The sequence below is a fragment of the Phaenicophaeus curvirostris genome, chromosome 3 (assembly GCF_032191515.1).
Source record: "Phaenicophaeus curvirostris isolate KB17595 chromosome 3, BPBGC_Pcur_1.0, whole genome shotgun sequence".
Classification (NCBI taxonomy): domain Eukaryota; kingdom Metazoa; phylum Chordata; class Aves; order Cuculiformes; family Cuculidae; genus Phaenicophaeus; species Phaenicophaeus curvirostris.
In genome coordinates, this window is record NC_091394.1 from 97848314 (window position 1) to 97871286 (window position 22973).

At 48.6% G+C, this 22973-nt stretch overlaps 1 protein-coding gene across 2 annotated transcripts in view; it reads left to right on the forward strand.

Annotated features, from left to right (window-relative positions):
• The first annotated feature begins 9077 nt into the window (after nt 1-9077).
• Nucleotides 9078-22973, forward strand: part of RHPN1 (rhophilin Rho GTPase binding protein 1) — a 37326-nt gene continuing 23430 nt past the window's right edge. Inside the window, exons 1-2 of one of the 2 annotated variants that reach the window (XM_069854764.1) lie at nt 9078-9348; nt 19408-19526. In XM_069854764.1, coding sequence (XP_069710865.1) covers nt 9247-9348; nt 19408-19526 — 221 coding nt within the window. In that variant the 5' untranslated portion in view covers nt 9078-9246. The remainder of the gene's footprint in view (nt 9349-19407; nt 19527-22973) is intronic. The other variant, XM_069854765.1, reaches the window with a different exon arrangement.

A 22973-nucleotide genomic window follows, 5' to 3' on the forward strand; every position in this document is an offset into this window, starting at 1 on the left:
GAGGGGACTCATAGCTCTAAGTCCTGATCTATGATAGCCACGAGAAATATTATCACACTATTTGAACACTTGTTTCAAAGCTGAAGCCAAGTTCTTCTGCTCCTGGTCATGTAAGGCTAAGTCTCTCCACTTTGCACCCTGAAACCCATCCCAGCTTCACCCGATGCTTGCCAAGGGATAGAGGCTCTCGTTATAAATTCTGACTTCCAAGTTTCTCTCTCGAAGGCTTTCAAGGGAGGCCAAAACCACACTGAGATTTTTCTTGAAAGCTGCTGCTGAGAAGCTGCTGGGTTAACTCATTAAGGGGGAAAAACCCAAGTTAATTATAGGTTGGCTATGGCAATCTACACATTTGTTCCTTGGGAATATGCCTGCTCTCAACTTCACAACCATCAGAAATCACGCTGGTAAATTCAAGAGCACAGAGGCATCATCTTCCAAAAAGTCCTGCATGTAAAAGCCTGGTGCTCACTCCAGGGACAGCAAGAACACCAGGACATCAGCCACAAACACCCCTGGGGGGTTTCAAAGATGTAGCTCCCATTTCATCCATCTAGGAGTTTGCTGACACATCAGGCACTGCTTGAAAGAGGGTTGGAGGCAACACAGGGATGGGGAAAAGCATCTCTGCTGGTTTTACTTCCCAAGAGGATAAGTGCAGTATGTTCACATGGGCAAATGAAAATACAGGAGGAATCAGTCAGGATCTGTGCCACCCAGCACGATCCCAAGAGCAGCAGTGAAGCCCAGATCCCTCATAAAAGGATATGTCGGGATGAGACCAATCCCAGCCTCATGCTTGGGAGGTGATGGAGTTGCCAGTGTCCTGGTGCTCCCCATAAGTGCCAGCTCATGCTCTTGATCCAACAACAAAATATGACTGATTCAACCCCATTGCCACATGCACCTGAGCTTCAGGAGATTCACTCTTTAAGATGCTCAAGGATCCCTTTAAGGGGCTTGCACACAACCACAAGCTGTAGGACACCATCCTCACAGCTCCCTTGAGACCAAACCACGCAAACGCTGCTTAATACACCGGCACAGAGATCACCACGTACCAACACAGATACAACTCCCTCCTTTGCTTGGATCCCATCCTGCAGGCTCGAGCCAAGAACTTTCCCTTCTGCAGCCTCTTGCTTTAGAGAGCTTCTTGGCCAAAAGGGAGACAGAGAAGGAACAGGTTTTTCCAATTAAAAAACCTTTTTGATAACCGAAGCAGCCCAAGGAGAGCTGAGCTGGAGGCTGCACTCCCATACATGAATCTGGGGTGAACCCAGATGTGGAACCTCAGCATGGGAGGGACGAAGCCCCATAGCTCCTACCTCCTCCCCCCCCGTCAATTGTACCATCAGCCCCTCCATCCAGCTAAGGAGTTACCTGCTAATGATGTTTTCCTGTAGTGGCTTCTCCTTGACCTTGGGTGACTTCTTTTTCTTCCCTTTTGCCACAGGGGGCTGCTCACCAGGACAAACAAGAGTGGGTTTGATGTAGACAAATCACTGGGGACAGTCACAAGGGTCACCCCAATGCCCAGGCATGGATAGGGCTCGCTGGTACCTGCACTGTGCATGGTATTTCCTCCAGCTCCTTCTTCACAGCCTTTAACCTGGGTGCCTTTGGTACCTCCTGCCCTTTCTTCGAGTTGTTCTTTTGCTTCCTGAGGACAAGAGCAAATCCAATCTGCTAGGGCCAAGCAGGCAACACCTGCAACAAATCCCTTGGCAGTGGAAATAAACCACCACCTGATGCCACACAACTTAACCCTTGTGTCCAGCAGTACTAGAAAGGGGGTCCCAAAAGGAAATTCAGAGACACTTCCATGCTGATCATTTCAGGGCTGAGCTGCCCAACAGGGCCAACTGCAGAAAGCTTGATAACATAATGCTGGAGGCCCCCCAAAACCTCCTGCCATGCCCCATGGTATGAACCTGCTGCTGTTCTTCTCCCTACTGGCCTTTGAGACCACCATGGCTCTGTCATCCATCAGCTTTTTCATGTGTGATCCAGGGTTAAGGCTGCATCCTTGTGGATGGTCACTGCAATGAGATGGAGACAGCACGTGGCTGGCAGAACCCCAAGTTTTGCTTTCAGAGAAAACCACAGCAGATGGCTGCTCCACAGCTCAATCCTGAAATTTGCAGCCAACTTTGTAGGTCAAACTCCACTTTAGCAAGGACCCAAGTAAAACACCTGATTTTAGTCCCTGAGCCGCTGTTGGAGGTGGCAAAAATAAAATTGCTGCTAAAATAAAAGGAAATCTTTCTCCATAGTATAGGCATTCACAACTCCAGGTGAGTAGATGGGGTTTGAATTTGCACCCTCAAAAGAGCCCAGGGTATGCAGCAAGATTTACTCAAGTCCTAATTACACCCAGAAAGCCAGGACAATGGAAAATAAAACAAAAAAAAATTAAAAAAAAAAAACCCACCACATCAAAGAAACAAGAGGAAAACAGAAATTTTGACTATCCCCACCAAAGCAGGGAGCTGGGCTGCTGTCACCAAGCTATCAGCTCTCCTCTCCTCCTTACAGCTGGGGGAGCCAGACCCTATCCTCTCCCCTCAACACTGTTCCCCCTGGAAGCTCAAGGCCTCAGTAAATGCATGAAATAAAATATTCATATAATAACAACCTGGTCCTTTCTCAAGAATGAAGTTTACTACTGAGGGAGAAAAGGACGTCTCAAAAAGAGGAGAACAAGGTACAGAGCATCACATGACACCTCAAAAACTTTTCAAAGAGTAGAAAACACATTGAAAAACCTCTATATTTTAGCAGTCTTTCCAAAGTAATGAACACTCGCAGCTGCTGGTGGTGGTACCAGGCTCACTCAGCACAACACTACCCGAGCCCCCAAAGCCATCCAGACTAGAGAAGACCCCACCCCCTACCCAACTTCCTCCCTAAAGGCAATGCTCCCCTGTAGGCAGGGTATTTAAAGACTCCCTCAGCCCTAATTGGAGGCTCCCAGCCTAAGATGCACCCTGGGAAATGAAGTTTTAGCTCAAAAACTGAGGTTTGAGGAGAAACCCTGGCCAGCATCTCCTGTGCAAGGACACACGGTGAGGAAAAATACTTTGCACCGCTCAGGTGGAGGACTGAGCCAAACACATTCCCTTAAATTCATAGAAATCTACCTTCCAGGAGATACCTTCTCTTCAATGTTGTGATTTAATGGGTCCCAAAATCCAGCCTTTCTCAGCTGCCTCTTGCCCATCAAAGCCTCACATTTGGATTTGGAGACATCATTGAACCCCAGCTCTGGGTGAAGAGACTGGATCCCACAGGGTACTCTGTACTGCTATCCATAACCCTCATCCTGAAGGACTTACCCATCCTACTCCTCTCCAGCCCTATTCATGCAGTAAGTCTATTGCTTTCACCTGCCCACCTTGACATCAAGCACTTCATCACAGCTGAGCCTCAAAACGGTCTCAGCCATCAAGGGTGGAAGTGGCATTTGTGTAAATTGGAGAAGAGAAGATTTAGATTAGAAGTTAGGAAGAAATTCTTCACTGTGTGGGTGATGAGACACTAGAACAGGTTGCTCAGGGAAGCTATGAATGCTCCATCCCTGAAAGTGTTCAAGACTAGTTTGGATGTGGTCTTGAGCAACCTGATCCAATGGAAAGTGTCACTCTCCATGGCAGGGAGGTAGGAACTGGATGGTCTTTGTTGTTCCTTCCAACCTAAAACATTCTATGACCCTAAACTTGGGAAGGTGTTGGTTCAAAGGGTCCACAGAGGCTTTACAAACTACGAAGAAACATGGGCTTTCCCCAAAGATACTGGAGTTAAGGGCAAAAAAGGCATTGCCCCATGCTGAGATCTCTGGCCATGGTGAGTAGCGGGGCCAAGCTTTCCCCTGGGAAGGTGCCGCCCGGTTCGCGGCCGGGAGCGGAAACCCCCGGAGGGAGGGCTGGCTCCGGGAAAGCCTCTTTGATCCTCGTTGCACCACCCGGAGAAAAAGCATCCAAGCCACTTTTCTTGCTGGATGAGTAAAAGTTGTCAAGGGATGGGAGCCGGCCCCGGGGCAGGGAGCAGGAGAGGACGATGTCGTGCTAGGGCTTGTTCCCTCTTGGCTGCCTTCTGCCAAGTCAGGGACCAGCATATATTTGGGTTTCTCCCATTTTCACCTTCCATCTATTCAGCCTTGATGCTTGGTGAAGTTTTTTCCCCAAGATCTTCACTCCGGGTGAGGTGTCCACAACGGGTAATTTTGGGGTCTGCAGGGTGAGTGAGTTGGGATGAACCCCTCCTTGCGTAGACCATCTCCAGTTTGCCTATACATCCTACCCAAACAAAACTTGGGTTAAAGCTCTTAGTAAGAAGAGGACACTCTTTGCAGTGGGGTAGATGGGAGTCAGGTGATTCCATCCAGGACTTTGCAGTAGGAAAATATGGACCTCAAAGGGGGTCTGGCTCATCCTTGCGGAAAACCGGACTGCAGATGGGGTTCCTGGGTGGTTTGGTGACTCCATGGTGGGCTGTTAAGGGCTGTATCAATGACAAGCTGTCCATCACAATCAGGTGGAAGGCATCTCCCTCATTAAAGAAGGATAGACATCCTCCTAGATGCTCCCCAGTGTGCAGGTGATTGTGGCTGCATGATTAAAGCCCTTTTCTTTGCAAACCACCACCAAATTCACCCAGAAAAGCTTTGCTATTTTGCTTTTCTAGTCCAACAGCAACTTTCAGATTAAGACATCCAGAAGGAACGGAGAAGTCCTTCTTAGCATAGTGCAATCCCACACAAACCTGGAAGACCCGATGAGGAAAAATTGGCTGGGAAAGGTGGAAATGGTTTAATATATTCAAGTAGCTGTAAAATAAATTCATGCAATATAAAAGGTTTAATGTATGCCAGGCTAATTTTTGTTCCCCTCATTAAACAGCTGAATCTGCACGGGGTTCCCTGTGCCCTATTGCCATGAGTACGACTCATCATGCACAACCACGGGCTCATTAACTTCATTACAGAAACAAAGCCAAGTGCTGGTAAAAACTAAGGAACTTTTTGTGGTCAAAGATGCCAATGACAAGCCAGCTCAGCATCTCCATGTCAGGTGCTTCTCACATTAGAGTCCCCTGTACCCTTTGTGAATTGGATTTTTCCAGCCTCTGGACATTTTTCCATAAAACTTTGCCAGCTTTAACACTGTTGTCCAGTCCTGCTCTAATTTTATGGGTGTAGAATCATACAATGGTTTAGGTTGGAAGGGACCTTAAAGCCCATCCAGTTCCAACCCCTCTACCATGGGGAAGAACACCTCCCACTGGATCAGGTTGCTCAAGGCCCCATCCAACCTGGCCTTGAACACCTCCAGGAAGGGGGCAGCCGCAATTTCCCTGGGCAACCTGTGCCAGGGCATCACCACCTTCATCAGAATGAATTTCTTTCTCATGTCTAATCTAAATCTTCCCTTCCCAATTTAAACCCATTCCCCTCATACTGTCACTCCACGCCCTTGGGAAAAGTCCATCCCCAGCTTTCTTGTAGCCCCTTCAGGTACTGGAAGGTTGCTAAAACGTCTCCTCAGAGCCTTCTCTTCCCCAGGTTGAACAGCTCCAATTCTCTCAGCCTGTCATCAGAGCAGAGGGCCTCGAATCCTCTGATCACCTTCATGGTCTCCTCTGTTCCAACAGTTCCATATCCTTCTTCTGTTGTGGATTCCAGAACCGGGCACAGGACTCCAGATGGCTTCTCATGAGAGCAGAGAAGATGGAGTAGCATGATTGAAAGTAAAACCCTTCCATGGTTCAACGATATGCTTTAGAGAGGAGAAAACAGGGAAATTTTCACCTGTATCTGTCTGGAAAGAAGTAAGAACATTGATTTTACTTTATATTTTCCACTTATTATTGCATTTTATTTTGTACTCTGTTGTGTTTTGTACAGGAGTAACATCTAATGGCCATAGCAGGGCAAGAGCACGGCACTTCAAGGTGTTGCAGAGTTGTTCTGGCAGCTGTTTCACCACCCAGATGTTTTGGAGAGGAACAATGACACGATCAGGGGGGCTCACAGTGGGGAGCACTTGGGGCACACAAGTGCGCTTGCAGCCCAGCAAGCATCATAGACTCATAGAATGGTTTGGGTTGAAAGGAGACCTTGAAGATTATCCAGTTCCAACTCCGCTGTCATGGCCAGGGACAACTCCCACTGGATCAGGTTGCTTAAAGCCTCATCCAAACTGGTTTTGAACACTTCCACACTGTTTCGTGGGCTGCATCAAAAGAAGTGGGAACAGCAGGCCAAGGTAGGGGACACGGCCCCTCTGCTCTGCTCTTGTGAGACCCCACCTGGAGTTCTGTGTCCAGTTCTGGAGTCCTCAGCAGAGGACGACAGTCAAGGAGTAAGTCAAGTGGAAGCAATGAGGATGATCCGAGGGCTACAAAAGGTTCTGGGGAGACCTTAGAATAGCTTCTAGTAGTGTAAAGGGCTCCAGGAAAGCTGGGGAGGGGCTTGTAGTCAGGGAGTGCAGGGATAGCACGAGGGGGAATGGTTTTAAGCTAAAAGAGGGGAGATTGATATGAGAAATTAGGAAGAAATTCTTCCTTGTGAGGGTGGTGAGACACTGGTCCAGGTTGCCCGGAGAAATTGTGAATGCCCCATCTTCTGGAGGTGTTCAAGGCCAGGCTGAATGAGGCTCTGAGCAACCTGATTCAGCGGGAGATGTCCCTGCTAGTGGCAGGTGGGAACTACCTGAAAGGACGTTGTAGAGAGGAGGGTGCTGGCCTCTTCTCCCAAGTGACAGGGGACAGGACAAGAGGGAATGGCCTCAAGCTCCGCCAGGGGAGGTTTAGGCTAGACGTTAGGAAAAAATTCTTTACAGAAAGGGTCATTGGGCACTGGAACAGGCTGCCCAGGGAGGTGGTTGAGTCACCTTCCCTGGAGGTGCTTAAGGCACGGGTGGACGAGGTGCTGAGGGATATGGATTAGTGTTTGGTAGGAACGGTTGGACTCGGTGATCCGGTGGGTCTCTTCCAACCTGGTTATTCTGTGATTCTGTGATTCTGTTTAACGAGGCCAAATGCCGGGTCCTGCACTTGGGGCACAACAACCCTGTGCAGTGCTACAGACTAGGAGAAGTCTGTCTAGAAAGCTGCCTGGAGGAGAGGGACCTGGGGGTGTTGGTTGACAGCCGACTGAATATGAGCCAGCAGTGTGCCCAGGTGGCCAAGAAGCCCAATGGCATCTTGGCTTGGATCAGAAACGGCGTGACCAGCAGGTCCAGGGAGGTTATCCTCCCTCTGTACTCGGCACTGGTGAGACCGCTCCTCGAGTACTGTGTTCAGTTCTGGGCCCCTCACCACAAGAAGGATGTTGAGGCTCTGGAGCGAGTCCAGAGAAGAGCAACGAAACTGGTGAGGAGGCTGGAGAGCAGGTCTTATGAGGAGCAGCTGAGAGAGCTGGGGGTGTTTAGCCTGGAGAAGAGGAGGCTGAGGGGAGACCTCATTGCTCTCTACAACTACCTGAAAGGAGGTTGTAGAGAGGAGGGTGCTGGCCTCTTCTCCCAAGTGCCAGGGGACAGGACAAGAGGGAATGGCCTCAAGCTCTGCCAGGGGAGGTTCAGGCTGGACATTAGGAAAAAATTTTTCACAGAAAGGGTCATTGGGCACTGGAACAGGCTGCCCAGGGAGGTGGTTGAGTCACCTTCCCTGGAGGGGTTTAAAAGACGGGTGGACGAGGTGCTAAGAGGAATGGTTTAGTGTTTGATAGGAACGGTTGGACTCGATGATCCGGTGGGTCTCTTCCAACCTGGTTATTCTATGATTCTATGAGTTGGAGGTGGAGCCATCCAGATGTTTTGGGGGGGGCGGGGGGCACAAAGCTGCTGCGAATCCAGACACGGGGAGGCCCCGCCCCCTCGTGACGTCACCGGCGTTCTAATTCCCCCCGTTGCCAGGGGCGACAGCGCCTCCCCGAGCCGCCCCGTCCCTCCCCCCAGCCCCTCCCGGCCCCGCGCTCCCATTGGTCGGCGCCGCCGCCGCTCAGCGCCGTCCTCCTTTCTCATTGGCTGAAGCCGCTCGTAGCCCCGCCCACCCGCCCTCCTTATGCCCCGCGCGGCTCCCGGCGGGCAGCGTCGAGCGGGGGCAGCGAGGGGTGAGAGGGGGCGGCTGGGATTTGGTTGAGGGGGGGAAGGTTTAGGGGTGCCAGGTTTGGCCCCCCACGTCTGGGGCAGCTTTTTAGGGGAGGTTTGTCCCTTTCTGGGGCTTTGTAAGGGGGTTTTGACCCTGTCTGGGGGGCTGCCCCCCCCGCCCCCACCATTTAGGAGGTGCTTAGAGGGGCTTGACCTCCCCCTCCTCATTTAGAATAGGCCTTGCAAGGGGTCTGCCCCGCATTTGTGGGGTCTAGGGTGTTTATGCCCTGCTCCCCATCTGGGGTATTTCTTAGAAAGGGGTCTAGGGAAGTTTCACCTTCCCCTCCCCAGCCTCCAACTTGAGGTAGCCCTTACAAAGGGTTCTGACCTCTTTTCAGGGGGGGTTTAGAGGGGTTTGAACTCCCCCTCCCCATTTGGAGTAGGTCTGGCAAGGGGTTTGCCCCACATTTGTGGGGTCTAGGGTGCTTACACCCCACTCCCCAGCTGGTGTAGCTCTTGGAAAGAACTCTGGGGAGATTTGACCACCCCCCACCCCCATCTGGGGTAGCCCTTGCAAAGGGGTCTGTGGGGGTCTGCCCACTATCTGTGGGATTTTGGGGATGTTTACACCACCACCCACATTTGGGATAGCTCTTGCAGAGGTGTTTGTGCCTCCCCTGTTTGAGGGGGTTTACACCCTCATCCCATTTGGGGTAGGTCTTGCAGGGAGGTCTGAGGGGGTCTGACCCCTCATCTAGGGGGGTGGGGGGGGGAAGTTACACCCCACGCATTTGCAGCAGCTCTTGCAAAGGAGTCTGTGGGAGCTTACACTCACAAATTTGGGGTAGCTCTGTAGGAGGTTCTGCCCTAGCTGAGGTATTTCTGTAGGGGGAGAAGCCAGCTGTGGATTATTAAGCCAGATGTTAGGGGCAGGGGGGGTTGCAGTGTGAGAAGGCAGAAGTTAGTGGGGGTTTAAGCCCTCACCCAGGACTGGGCACCAAAGCCTTTGGGAGCTAGCAAGGTGTGGGGCCAGTTGAGGAGAACCAGAGCAACCCAAGGAAGGGCTACCAGGCTCCAGAGCCACCTTGTGGGGTCAAGCAGGAGCCCCCAGCGGCGGGCCCACCCCTCTCAGCCTGTGGATGCTGTGCCCCTGGAGATGATGCCCCCTGAGGAGGAGAGCCTGGCTGGCAGTGGGAAGGGGGATGGGGATGGCGGCCTCGTCCTCCTGCAAGCCCTGAAGAGCAGCAGCACCCGGAAGGTGAGGCACGATGGTGGGGTGCCATGGGTGGGGGCAGGATGGCAAAGCACCCAACGGATGCTCCATGGGGTAGGTTATCCCTGTCTGGACCATGAGGATGATGGTCCCTTTGAGTAGGAGTGCAGGTCCATCTTGGCCATCAGACCATGCTGGGGCTGTCAGGGCATGATAGGGGGCTGTCTGGGGAAGGGCTTGTGTGATGGAAACCTCTCCAGTAGCTCATTCATAAGCAGCCCTACTGAACTGTCTGGTAGCTCCTCATCACTTCAGCTCCACACTTCTTATCTTCCTCTACTGGTTTCCACCTACAAGCTTCCTAGTGACTCCTTTTAACCAAGTTATCCTGTATTTTGACAATTTCTCTGTCCAACCCATAGGAAGATGGTCCAACCAAGCCCTACCTGTTCCCCTACTCACTGTTGAAGGTACCAGGCAGGGTGTTGATTTGTGGGCAGCTCCTAGAGGAGAAGCTTGACAGCAAGATGATGCTACATGCCTGGAGGTGTTAAAGACCATGCTGGATGAGGCTTTGAGCAACCTCATCTGGTGGGAGGTGTCCCTGCCCATGGCAGGGGATTTGGAACTGGATGGGCTTTTGGGTCTCTTCCAACCCAAAGAGTTTGATTTTATGATCCTGTAGACAATGTTTCTGCAGTGGGAAGATTTTTGGCCCTTTTCTGAAAGCTTCTTTAGTCTGATGCTAAGTTATTGGGTTGTGAGACACCAGAGCAATGCAGGGCTCAGGAAAGCCTTTCTTTACTGTGAAGGTGGTGAGACACTGGCACAGGTTGCCCAAAATAGTTGTGGATGCTCCATCCCTGGAGGTGTTCAAGGCCAGGTTGGAGGTGGCTTGGTGCAACCTGATCCAGTGGAAAGCATCCCTGCCATGGCACAGGAGTGGAACTGGATGGAATTTAAGTTCCCTTCTAACCCAAACCATTCTATGAGCAAGTTGGTGCAACAGCTGCCCAGCAATCTGTGTGAGATGGGGCCGATAGCTCCGCTGGCTTCACTTGTTTAATTAATAACAGTGGGGTGAAACCAGTGGGCATTGTCCTTGGGCTGCCACCAGCCCTGCTGCTCAATGTTCCTTACTATCCCTTGGGTGTGAACACACACTCCTGGGGTTGAGGAAGCTTTAAAGAGCTCTTTTCAAGAAAAGATGAGTAAACATTAGGTTTTGGGGCTGTTTAAGTGCATTTCTCATTAGGACCATCCCCTGGGAGCCAGCTTTATAAACCTGCAGTGAATTTTCCCTGTAACCTGATCTCGCAAGTCTATAACTTTCAAAACTTGTTCTTCAACAGAGGCGCTGCCTTTCTGCAGCCCTTCGGCAAAAACCAAACCAACCCACTCCCAGAAAACCCAACAACTGAAAAAGCAAAGCTCTGACAGGCTGTAGAGGTGTTTTGTTTTTTTTTTTCCAACCTGAGCAAGGGCTGAGATCAAAACCTTGGCTGAACAAGGATCAATCTGATCTCAAGTCACTGGAGCCTGGCCTCTATCTGCAGCCAAAGAGGTTGCAACTTTAAACCAGGTTGGAGTTTACCTTGTTGAAATAGCAGGTGCTGCTTTGAAAAAAGTGATTAAGAGGAGGGGTTTTCCAATTTATTCTGTGCATGGAGGCACTGCTCCCCTTCTCTGATCTGTTTGGATCTACCGGATGGTAGAATAACAGAGGAAAATATTGCGAAGCAAGCTTTGAGGGAAGGAACTGACAGGGGGTATGCAACATCTGTCATAACATGATTACTTTTGTTAATTAAAAGAGCAAAACACCTGATTAGATTGCCTATTAATGATAGCAGGGCTTTCTTTAAAATAAGCCATCAATGTAGTAACTTCTAGTTGTGTTCATTTCCACTTGATAGCATCAGAGGCTGTGGACGTGGCCGCTGTGCTTTTGCTCTCTTGCAGTGGATCCCAAACACTGCTGCAATGTTGGTGTTTTCCTTTTTCTTCCTTTTATTTTGCCAGGGTTCATGTACCAGGACTAAAGATTTAATACATCTGTTTCCTGCTGGCTCCCTGCCCTGGCTGTCATGATGCACAGACACCCCTGTGCCTCCCCCACCTCCCTGGAGCACTTTTGCAGTCCTAAAATCCAAGCTCCAGCTGCAGACTTTGCTGTTTAAAAAACCCAGTCCCCCATATTTTTATTTACCCCCCCCCCCCCCAGTTATATTTTTCCGTCCTCTTGCTGAGTACATTGGCTAACAGCGAGGGCACTTTGTTGGGAAATTTAAAACCTTAATCCTCCCTTCATTTGTTAAAAGGCTGTGTGATGTAACCATATTCTCAATAAAAGGTTTTAGAGGTTTTAGCTGGTAATGTCTCCCACAGAAAACCAGCTTGCAGCCAGAGTGCTTCATGAGATTAGTTTCATGATAGGGACTTTTATATATAAATAGATGTCCGGGGAGCAAAAACCTTTGTTGTGACCTCTTGTAGTAACAGCCCATATTACTTTCTGAAATGCCCTTGGCTGGGAGAAGGAAGTTATTGGTAATTTTTTTTTTACAAGGAGAATTTTTAAGCCTGTTGTTGTGTGTGGAATGGTTCTCTGGCTTTTGCTTTCTTTCAATCCCACAGGCTAACGCTGCTAAACTAGGGTCACTTGGCCACTTGTCCTCTGCTGGCCTGACTGAAAAACTTGTGATGAGGAATAATAATTCCAGTTGACAGCTCTGACTTTACCAAATTAGCTTTCAGACCAATGTGGTTTTGGAAATAAAAAAGTTGCTGAGCGCTTGATGCTCTGGTTACCCTATTTCTACAGCAACCGTAGGTCATCTGTGTGCTTCAAGGCATCCGTTTTTGGTGGGACAATACACTGTTCTGGGAAACATTGAGTGGATGAAAATAAGTATCTGCCTGCGGCTTTTTTTTGAGTGAGAGATGTTGGAAGCATTTACTGGGTAAAACCTGCAGAGTTGAGGTTGTACCTGGAGACCATGTGCTCAGCACACAGGGCTGGGGTCATGGAGCAAGAGTACCTCTATTACTGTACTGTAGTAGCCAGCTGTATCCTGGGTTGCATCTAAAGTGTGACCAGCAGGGTGAGGGAGGGGATTCTGCCCCTCTACTCTGCTCTTGTGAGACCTCATCTGGAGCCCTCCATTCATTTCTGGAGTCCTCAGCACAGGAAGAATGTGGATCTCTTGGAGTGAGTCGAGCGGAGTCTATGAGGATAATCTGGAGGATAAAGCACCTCCTACACAAGGACAGGCTGAGAGAGTTGAGGTTGTTCAGCCTTGAGGAGGCTCCAGGGAGACCCAAGAGCAACTTCCAGTACTGAAAGAGCCTCCAGAAAAGCTGGGTAGGAGCTCTTTATCAGGGTGTGCAGGGATAGGACAAGGGGGAATGGCTTTAAACTGAGAGAGAGGAGATTTAGATGAGATCTTGTAAAGAAATTCTTTACTGTGAGGCACTGGCACAGGTTGCCCAGAGTTCATGGATTCCTCATCCCTGGAGGTGTTCAAGACCAGGTTGGATGCTGCTTTGAGCTAACTGATGCAGCAGAAGGTGTCCCCACCCATGGCAGGAGGGTTGGAACTGGGTGATCTTTAATGTCCCTTTCAACCCAAACCATTCTAAGAGTCTATTAATGACTGTGGTAGCTTGTGTGTCAATGCTTTCCAGAGCTGTTGAAATTGCCGTTTTTGGCTGCTACTTGTCTCTGCACAGGTATTTTGCTCTAGAATTTTCTACAGAGCAGATGTTGATATTCTGGAGTATGTTGTGATACTGGTTGGGTGAAGCAGTGGAGAGCAAAACCAGCTTGAACTTGACCAGCTCTAATGAAGTTTACCACCTCTGCCTGAATTACACATGGTGCTTGGTGCTTGACCCTTCCAAGCACTGATCTTCAGCTCTTCATTTACCATCCCTGCTGGGATTGAAGGCTTCCTGGGCGCAAGCCATCTGGTCTCCTGATGCTTTAGCACCTTGTGCTTCATGTGCTGTTTTCTTTAATTGCTTCGTGGGCACAGACTGGTAGTGCTGGAGAGGTTGGTCACTGACTTGGTTGTGAATGGTGTAGGAACGCCAACCTGGAGCTCACTAAGCAGGCAGTTCTGAAGACTGGGGACCTTTAGGGTTAGCACCAAACCTAGTCCAACATTGGCAGAGCTTTGGCATTGGCCATGAATTCTGGTACTACCTAAAGAAATTCCCAGTCACGAGAGGGTGGCTTTCTGATGGGATGACTCGTGATGTCCAAAGGTTGCTGTGGGTCTCTCTGGAGCCCTTGGTTATCAGGTGTCAAATGGAGGTGCCTTAGGTCTGTTTTGTAGTGTTGCTCAGCTTTTCCTTTGGCTCCAAAGGCTTTTTAGTTTATTTTACTTGGATTATCAGTCCTCTGTGTGTGTAGAAGTAGGTTCTGGGATGGCTTTTGTGGGAACTCCTGGGGTAGGGTGAGATGAGATGGAGGTGAATCAAAGGCAGGGAGACTCCAGGAAAGCCCCTGCTATTTTGTCTCAGGCGTGGATTTATGCCCTGAATAACCAAACCCAACAACTGGTTGGTGTAAGGAGGGAATGCGGCAGCCCTGGAGACATCAAATGAATGAAATCCCAACAGGTTGTCAAACAGAAGAGTTTGACTGTGTTTCTTTCTTTTCTTGGGTAAGGTTTGGATACTAACACTCATGATGCCTTTTGACTCCCTCCCTTAAATAAAAAAAGGCAATAAGCTGTCTGTTCCCCATGGGAGATAGTTTATAAAATTAAAACAAAATAATCATAGAATGGTTTGGGTTGGAAGGCATCTTAGAGCCCATCCAGATCCTGCCTGCCACCATGGGCAGGGACACCTCCCACTAGACCAGGCTGCTCAAGACTTTATTCAATGTGGCCTTGAAAGCCTCCAGGGAGGAGGCATTCACAGCTTCCCTGGGCAACCTGGGCCAGTGTCTCACCACTATCATCATCAAGAATTTCTTTCTAATGTCTAATCTAAATCTTATCCCTTCCAACTTAAAGCCATTTCACTTTGTTGTATTATTCTGTGCCCTTGGAAAAAGCACCTCCCCAGCTTTCTTCTGCACCTCCTTCAGGTACTGGAAGGCTTATTCCTTATTGCACTGTCTGGTACCCTTGCAGCTTTCTCCTTCAACCCATCCTTGGGGATGTGAAGGGTGTCTGCTTGGTGATGGGGCTGGCTGTAAAGCCTAGGATGATGACTAATCTCGCCACTGCACTGTTGTGTATGTCTACATCAAATTAAACTTTAGTGTCTTCTGCTATTCTGTGGGCCCTCTCCTGCCTCTCTAATTGGCAGAAGCCCCAGCAGTAACTGTTCTGTGGCTGGCTTGAAGGTGGCATAGCCTGGTCTGTGCTTCAGCAGGTGGGTTGTGGAGCACCTCGTGTAAATATCTAGGAGCTTTTGCTCCTATACCCATTGAAGCTGTAACTTAACAACCAGCTATGGATCTGTCTTCGTTTCTCTGAAGAGATCCATGCCTGACTTTTGCCAGCATGCTCCTGCTCTGTACCTGTTCATCCAGATGAAGATACAGCTGCCCCTTAAGCAACTAGATCTGCATCTCCATTGCTCTCCTGTTTATAACCTTGCCAGCGTGTCCTAGGACTGTGTTTTCTGTTCTCACAGGTGTTGCAGTAATAGCTTGTAGTTGTCCTTTGGCTTCATACACTTCAGTTTTACTTTTGTTAAGTTGCTTGCAGCAACGGAGCTCCTATTCTTCTAGCAGAAGTGAAAGAGCAGAAATTAGTCCCTTTGTGGGTGGCTTTGCCCTTTAGACTTCCTGGCATCCATCTCTTCCTACAGATGAGTAGGTTTGTCATTAATGCTTGGAAAGCCAGGAGGGGGTGGCCTTGTTTCGGCACCAGGGTCAGAAATAACACTCTAGGTGTGCCTTGTCACCCAAGAAACATCCTGGCTTCCTCTCATCATGGAGATGTGAAGTACAAAGTATGCTTGGCTAATATCTCTGAACAAACATTCCCTAAGGACTTGCTTACAGAAGGAAACCTAACCACATGATTGCCCTATTTATCACCCCAGATGGGTGCTCTGGAACTGGAAGAGGTGTTGAAGTTAACACCGCCGTTACATCGTTATATATGGTGAGGCTGCACCTTCAATCCTGTGTTCAGTTTTGGCCCCTCAGTACAAGAAAGGGATTGAGCTGCTGGAGCGTATCCAGAGGAGGGCAATAAGGCTGATGAAGGAGCTGGAGAGCAATTGTTATGAGGAGTAACTGAGGGCCTGGGGTTGTTTGGCCTGGGAAAAAAGGAGGTTGAGGGGAGACCTTATTGCTCTCTACAGCTACCTGAAAAGATGTTGTGGTGAGGTGGGTGCTGGTATCTTCTCCTGAGTAACAGATGATGGAAAGAGAGGAAATGGCCTCAAGTTGTGCTGAAGAGGTTTACATTGAATATTAGGAAAAAATCCTCTACTGAAGGAGAGGTGAAGCATTGGAAGAGTCTGCCTGGGGAAGTGATAAAGTCTCCTTCCCTGCAGGTATTCAAAAAGTATGTAGAGGTAGCACTTCAGGATATGGTATAGAATCATAGAATCACTGGGTTGGAAAGGACCCACTGGATCATCGAGTCAAATCATTCCCATCAATCACTAAACCATGTCCGTGAGTACCTCATACACCCGTCTTTTAAACACCTCCTGGGAAGGTGACTCAACCGCCTCCCTGGGCAGATTGTTCCAGTGCCTAGTGACCCTTTCTGTGAAAATATTTTTCCTAATGTCCAGCCTGAACCTCCCCTGGTGGAGCTTGAGGCCATTCCGTCTCATCCTGTCCCCTGTCACTTGGGAGAAGAGGCCAGCTCCCTGCTCTCCACAACCTCCTTTCAGGTAGTTGTAGAGAGCAATGAGGTCTCCCCTCAGCCTCCTCTTCTCCAGGCTAAACAACCCCAGCTCTCTCAGCCGCTCCTCATAAGGCCTGTTCTCCAGCCTCTTCACCAGTTTCGTTGCTCTTCTCTGGACTCGCTCCAGAGCCTCAACATCCTTCTTGTGGTGAGGGGTGAGGATTTGAGGAGCGGTCTCACCAGTGCCGAGTACAGAGGGAGGATAACCTCCCTGGACCTGCTGGTCACGCCATTTCTGATACAAGCCAAGATGCCATTGGCCTTCTTGGCCACCTGGGCACACTGCTGGCTCATGTTCAGTCGCTGTCAACCAACACCCCCAGGTCCCTCTCCTCCAGGCAGCTTTCTAGACAGACTTCTCCTAGTCTGTAGCACTGCACAGGGTTGTTGTGCCCCAAGTGCAGGACCCGGCATTTGGCCTTGTTGTACCTCATGTTTAGTGTAGGCATGGTGGTGTTAGGCTGATAGTTGGACTGGGTAAGGTTAGAGGTCTTTTCCAGCCTTAATGATTCTGTGTTCCCTGCAAAGGTAGGGTTTGAGTTGAATTCCCTGCACTTGCTGATAAAAAGCCCCTCCCTAGCTCTTCTGTAGCCCCCTTTAAGTACTGGAAGGCTGTCCTAAGGACTCTCTGGAGCCTTCTCTTCTCCTGGCTGAACAACCCCAATTTGTGTTGTTCCTTGGCTGCTACGCAATATATGGCCTCCAAGTGGAAGAGTTTCATGCTTGTTTCTCATTTGGAGAAGCTTTAAACTAGAAAGGCTGAGAAATCTCACATTTTTGGCTGCTTCTTAAGCACCTAAATTTTCTATTGATGTCCCTATGTGCTCCCCAAAACCCAAGAGGCTGGCTGAAATAACACACCTTTCTTCTGACGTCAAAGTGTTGACCTCAAGAGCTCCTACAAAGAAGAATTAAGGAAGAAGATCCGTTTTATGACTAAACAGTGGAGTCTAGTTGTTTGTTGTGTTTTGTTTTTTTTTTTTTCCCTGTATCTAAGGCATGATTAAATCTGTCACTGCTTGCTTTAGAAGCTCTGTGCTGTAGTTTTTCACTTTTGATTGCAACTTGGAGGGTATGTGCACAGGCAAAGCATTGGTGTCCTTTGAGTGCCAGCTGTTGGAGGATGAGCCTGGTCTCCTCTCGACCCTCTATATCCCCTGTCCCTTTTTATGTAAAAATGGCTTTTTTTGCTTGTGATAGGGTTTTCTTTCATGTCTAATGTAACCTGGGATAAGCATCTTATTCTGGAGCTGAATGTCCTTCTTGTTCCAGTACTTGTGAAATAATGTCATTTGAGTGCTCCAGGAGCAGCTGCAGACTAGTCTTGGTTGTTCCCCACGGTGGCCTTGGCATAATGCCTATAGTGGTCCATGCCAGCCAGGGATGATGCTTTGGGAACAACACCAGATCCTGTTGAGGCTAGATGTCCTACAATCCCATGGGTTACTGCAGTTACCCAACTATTAGAGGGTGTGGAACAAAGCAAGGTGTGGGGAGATAACATGAAGTTCTTGAGGGCCGTAACTCTGGAGATCCTGACTCAACATCCTCTCAAGGCTTTGGTGTTGTCAGCTGTTTCAATACTTGACTTTGTCACCTTTTTGCCATTGGCTTAGGAGTCTGGATGGGAATGGATGACTCATGTCATTAAATGTGGTCGAGATGGCATCCAGTGTTCATATGGGGAAAGACATTGCAGCTCTACAAATGGCTTGATGCTTCTTGGAGGGAGAAATCTAGGTAAATCCAAATGCTGTGATGTCTTGGATGTTGTCAGAGCATGCTTGGTCCCAGCTGGGCTTGCAAGCTTTCCTGCTTGCATGGAGTCTGCTCTTGTGTCCTTGTGGAAAGCCAAAGTGATTAATGATTATCAGTGTTGCTCTGTGTGCATCATTAAGTGGGATCTCATTAATCAGCTTTGACACTGGAGCAACTTGAATTTTGCCCCTTGTCTCAAGCCAGGCCGAGGAGAATTGGAGAGCTACCAAGTCAATTAGCTGTACCACTTAAATGCTTTTTCAGTGAAGAGGTTTTAGTGCTATCTCTAGTATCTGGTAGAGCCATCCTAATGTCATCTCTTGCCACTCTGCATCTAACTTTTTTTTCATACCTTCTTTCTTCTTGCCTTGCCTCCAGACAAGGGAAGCATTTGTGGACGTTCTCTGTGGTTTTCAATAGTCTTTCCACTTGTGCCTCTTCTATCATTTGCCACCTGCAGTTCTTCTGGTCTCCTTTTGGACAGGATGGGAGAGGATACTGTTGGAGCTCTGTAGCATCTCTTGGGTGGAAAAGTCCCTTATTGATGTGGAGGCAAGGGTTTCGCTAACAGTGGTGGAGGGAATGCAATGGGAAGGAAGGTTAATGTGGTGTGTGTAGCGGTTTTCTCAGGGAAGCAAGAGGATGAAATAGTGGCTTTGAGGAATCTTTTAGGGCTACAGTGGATCCTAATACATTCTTGGAGGTATCTGCCCATGCTTTGCCCTGGTGCATGAAGAAGCGTGTTTGAAGGTCTCAGTTCTCTTAAACTGCCAAGCCCTGTGCCCTTCCATGTGTTTTCCTTATGCAAGGACTTTTAGAAGCTTGTCCATTTGAACCTCTCCTCACACAATGGAGATCATCTCTGCTCAGGCAGAGCTTTTTGTGACACTGGATTTGAAGACCTGCCTTGTGGCAACCTCCTTTCCTGGGGCATCTTGTAATAACCTCTTGCCTCTGCGAGATGGAGGGATATTGCTGTCTGTTATTTCCTGGAGTAGGAGATTAAATGTGTTTCCCTGTCTGCAGAAAGTCCAATCTGAAGCCATGGAAGGAAGCAAGGATGGAATTAATTTACTGCTTTGTGCAATTCATTTTTCTATCCCCGTGAACTCTTGACTTGCTCCATTCAATCTCCTGCAGCCGGCAGGAGATGGGAGTGCTTATAGACGTGGGGTCACATCTGTTTGTGAGCTTAAGGGTTATATTGAGCTCATCTGGAGCCCTCAGGTCTTGTCTTGTGTCTGGATAGCGAGACCCTGGAGAGAGGGGGTGCTTAGTTCATGGATGCATTTGGGACGCCTTTCCTGAATAGCTTAGGAAATAAATTGCTCTATCAACAGGTAGTGTTAGATAACAAAACTTTTGAAGTGAAACACCAGGCTGTGAAGATGCCTTTTTTTTTTTTTCATCCCCAAATGGTGTGGCTTTTTGGTGAGACCCTGTCCTTATCCCTCAGCAGGGCTGTGACCCCTTTGCCCAGACCCAGCGCAGCAAACTGCAGCATCGCCGGGCACGGATTAACCAGCAGATCAACAAGGAGATGAGGATGCGAGCTGGGGCGGAAAACCTCTTCAGGTGAGTCTTGAACCCCATAACATCCCTGTGGCCCAGGGATTTGGTTGGGACTGGAAATATGGTCTTGCTGTCTGGATGCTTGCTTTCCCAGGGCTCTGGTGAGGGTCTGCACAGTTGTTCCTTGACTTTGGAGCATTCATCCTAAAAATGCCTGCTGTCTATGTGGCACAGTGGTGACGCGATGCGTCTTAATTAAAAGTTATAATTTTAACATCCTGTAAGATGGATACGAAGCAGGGTGTGAGCAGATTTCATTCCCGCTATTCAAGTTTAGCTCAGATCAGAAGCATGTGGATCTGTTGGAGTGAATCCAGAGGAGGCCATGAAGATGATCTGAGGGCTAGAGCACCTTGCATACAAGGACAGGCTGAGAGAGCTGGGGTTGTTCAGCCTGGAGAAGAGAAGACTCGGGGATGGGGGAGACCTAGCAGCCTTCCAGTACTGAAAGGCAAGCAGTACAAGAAAGCTGAGGAGGAGCCTGTTTGTTGAGGAGCACAGGGATAGGATGAGGGGTAACAGTATTACGTTGAAAGAGGGGAGATTTAGATGACATCTTGGGAAGAATTCTTTTCTAAGAGGGTGGGGAGGCACTGTCGCTGGTTGCTCAGGGAACTTGTGGATGCCCTGGAGGTGTTCTAGACCAGGCTGGATTAGACAATAAGCAACCTGATCTGGTGGGGGGTGTCCCTGCCCGTGGCAGGGGAGTTGGAACTGGTAGGGTTTTGAGGTCCCTTCCAACCCAGACCTTTCTGTGATTCTATGAGCTTGGAGACCTCCTGCCTGATACCTCCAGCAAGTGGAGCTAATGCTGGATTTGACTCAAAAACTCCCATCACAGCACTTGCACCAGAGCAGAATCTGAAAACACAGGTATGTCTTTGCAGATGGAGCACAATTTAGCGCCTCTCCACCCTCTTGGGAAGATGCGTTTATGGGATGGTGCATAAGCTGGCACCTTTGCACAGCTTTCAGATTGTTGCTGGTCATAGAATCGTAGAATAGTTTGGTTTGGAAGGGAGCTTAAAGACTGGGACAGGGGACATCTTCCACTACAACAGGGTGCTCAAAATCCCAGCCAGAGTTAAACATCTCCAGGGGTGGGGGCATCCGTGACTTCTCTGGGTGACACGTGCCAGTTCCTCACCACCCTCACAAGAAAGAAATTCTTCCCAATATGTAATGTCCAGCAAAAGTAAAGACAGCATGTTAATTCCTTCCCCTGTAGAGCCTTTGTGATGCAATTGCACTTTGTTTTGCAGCTCTTTTGTCTGGTTTTAATCCAAGGATGACCTTTTTTGTAGCTCCTTTGTGTATCTCATGTTCCTGTAGGGTATTGGAGGGTATGTGTAGGGTCTCTTAATATAAGAAAATATTGTAATTCTGCCCTGAAATAGATTTTTTTTTTTTTTTTATTTTGCCAGTTTGATTATTTTTCTTCCCCAATAAAATAAAATTGATTTTTTTCACTTTTTGAAGGTGGATGATATAATGCCAGCAATGTGTGCACCTGAGACAAGGGATTACTAATTGCTCTGCTGAACTGTAACAAGAAATGGTACTTTACAGGTGGATGAAGACAGCAGGACTTTTCCAGAGAGGGGAGTGAGGTTACAGCCCCCTTACCTGGCTGTTGTGCCTCATCTAATTGAATTAAAAAAAAGGCTATGAAATCACAATTTTTGCCAATCCATGCGACTCCTTTTTTTTTTTTAATATTAAAGTGGAGAAGATGTGCTGGCTCAGCAGAAAAAGGGCCTGGACATGGTTTTCTGTGCAAACAGCGGGAATCAGAGCCGTGTGCAGGGGAGTGAGCAAAAATGTGATGCAAAACACAACTTAATTGCTCGGCCAAGGAAGTGCACTGATGGGGCTCTTATTTTTGCTGGATCAGCCTTTTTAATGTCCTTTGGTAGCAGCCACTTTCCCTCCCTCCCACAAGTCCACTTTGCTGAGTAATAATGTGGTTTTTCTGGGCATTATGGTGCTCAGAGCTTATGGAACATGGGAAATCTGCAGGGAAATAAAACAAGACTGTGCCTGAAATTAAAGTAAGGAGGAGTGCGAGTTAGGATTTTTCAGCCTGGAGAAGAGACAGCTCTGGGGAGATCTTAGAGAAGCTTCTGGTACCGAAAGGTGCTCCAGGAAAGCTGGGTGGGGGCTCTTGATCAGAGAGAGCAGGGCAGGACAAAGGGAAAAGTGTTTTAAGCTGAAAGAGGAGAGATTAAGATGAGATATTAGGAAGGAATGTTTGCCTGTGAGGATGGAGAGACACTGGTCCAGGTTGCCCAGAGAAGTCATGGATGCCCCATCCCTGGAGGTGTTCAAAGCCAGGTTGGTTGAGACTTTAAGCAACCTGATCCAGTGGAAGGTGTCCCTGCCCGTGGCAGGGTGGAACTGGATGGGCAATAAAGTCCCTTCCTACCAAACCATTCAACAGTTCTATGGTGTTGTAAGTCTAAAAGTTATTACTTAAAAATTATAGACTTGAGTTGCACTGAGAAGCTTCCTTTGTATCTCTCTACACTGTTAAATGCAAATAGAAAAAGCTGTGGGTTGCCAAGCCTGGAGCAGAGTTTTCAGCTGAACTTGCTGGTTTCTTTGCCTCTGAAAAAAAAATCCTTCTCAGTGCTTTAAGAAAAATAATCTCAACTGTTCTGTTCAGCATTTGGGTCTCCTTTCGTGGTTGAGTTGCCGTAAATGGTGTGTTGGAAAAAGTGTACGTGGTGTTTGCTCAGCAGTGTTAAGAGGGCTTGTTTGCTGGGTAAATAAATGAGGAGAGGCAGCGGAAACCTTTTCCTTTCTTGTTCAAATACTGGGACTGAGCGAAGCAATCAGGGAGATAAAGGTGTAGCCAATAAACCAGCTTCTTAAAATGAAATAAAAAAAATGATCAGGAGGCTTTTGGTATTAGCTGAGTAAACAGCTGATAATTTCACTGGGGAGGCTGATGGAGACACGTAGGCTCTGCATGTTCTTATGGAGATCAGCACTTACCTTAGATGGGGAACATGAAGTGCATCAACACAGGTTTGCTCACAAAAATGGTTGAGAGCTCCCCTCTAACTCTGGGAGGTACTGAAAGATGTAGACCTGTTGGAACAAGTCCAGAAGAGGCCATGAAGATGATCCAAGGGCTGGAGCACCTCTGCTGTGAAAACAAGCTGAGAGAGTTGGGGTGCTTCAGCCTGGAGAAGAGAGGGCTCCAGGGAGACCTTAGAGCAGCTTTCACTGCTTAAAGGGGCTCCGGGAAAGCTGGAGAGGGGCTTTTTATTAGGGAGTGCAGGGATAGGATGAAGGGAGGGAAAGGTTTTAAGGTGAAGGAGGGAAGATTGCGATGAGATATTAGGAAGAAATTCTTCCCTGTGATGATGGGGAGGCCGTGGCACAGGTTGCCCAGAGAAGTTGTGGCTGCCCCATCCCTGGGAGGTGTTCAAGGCCAAGTTGGAT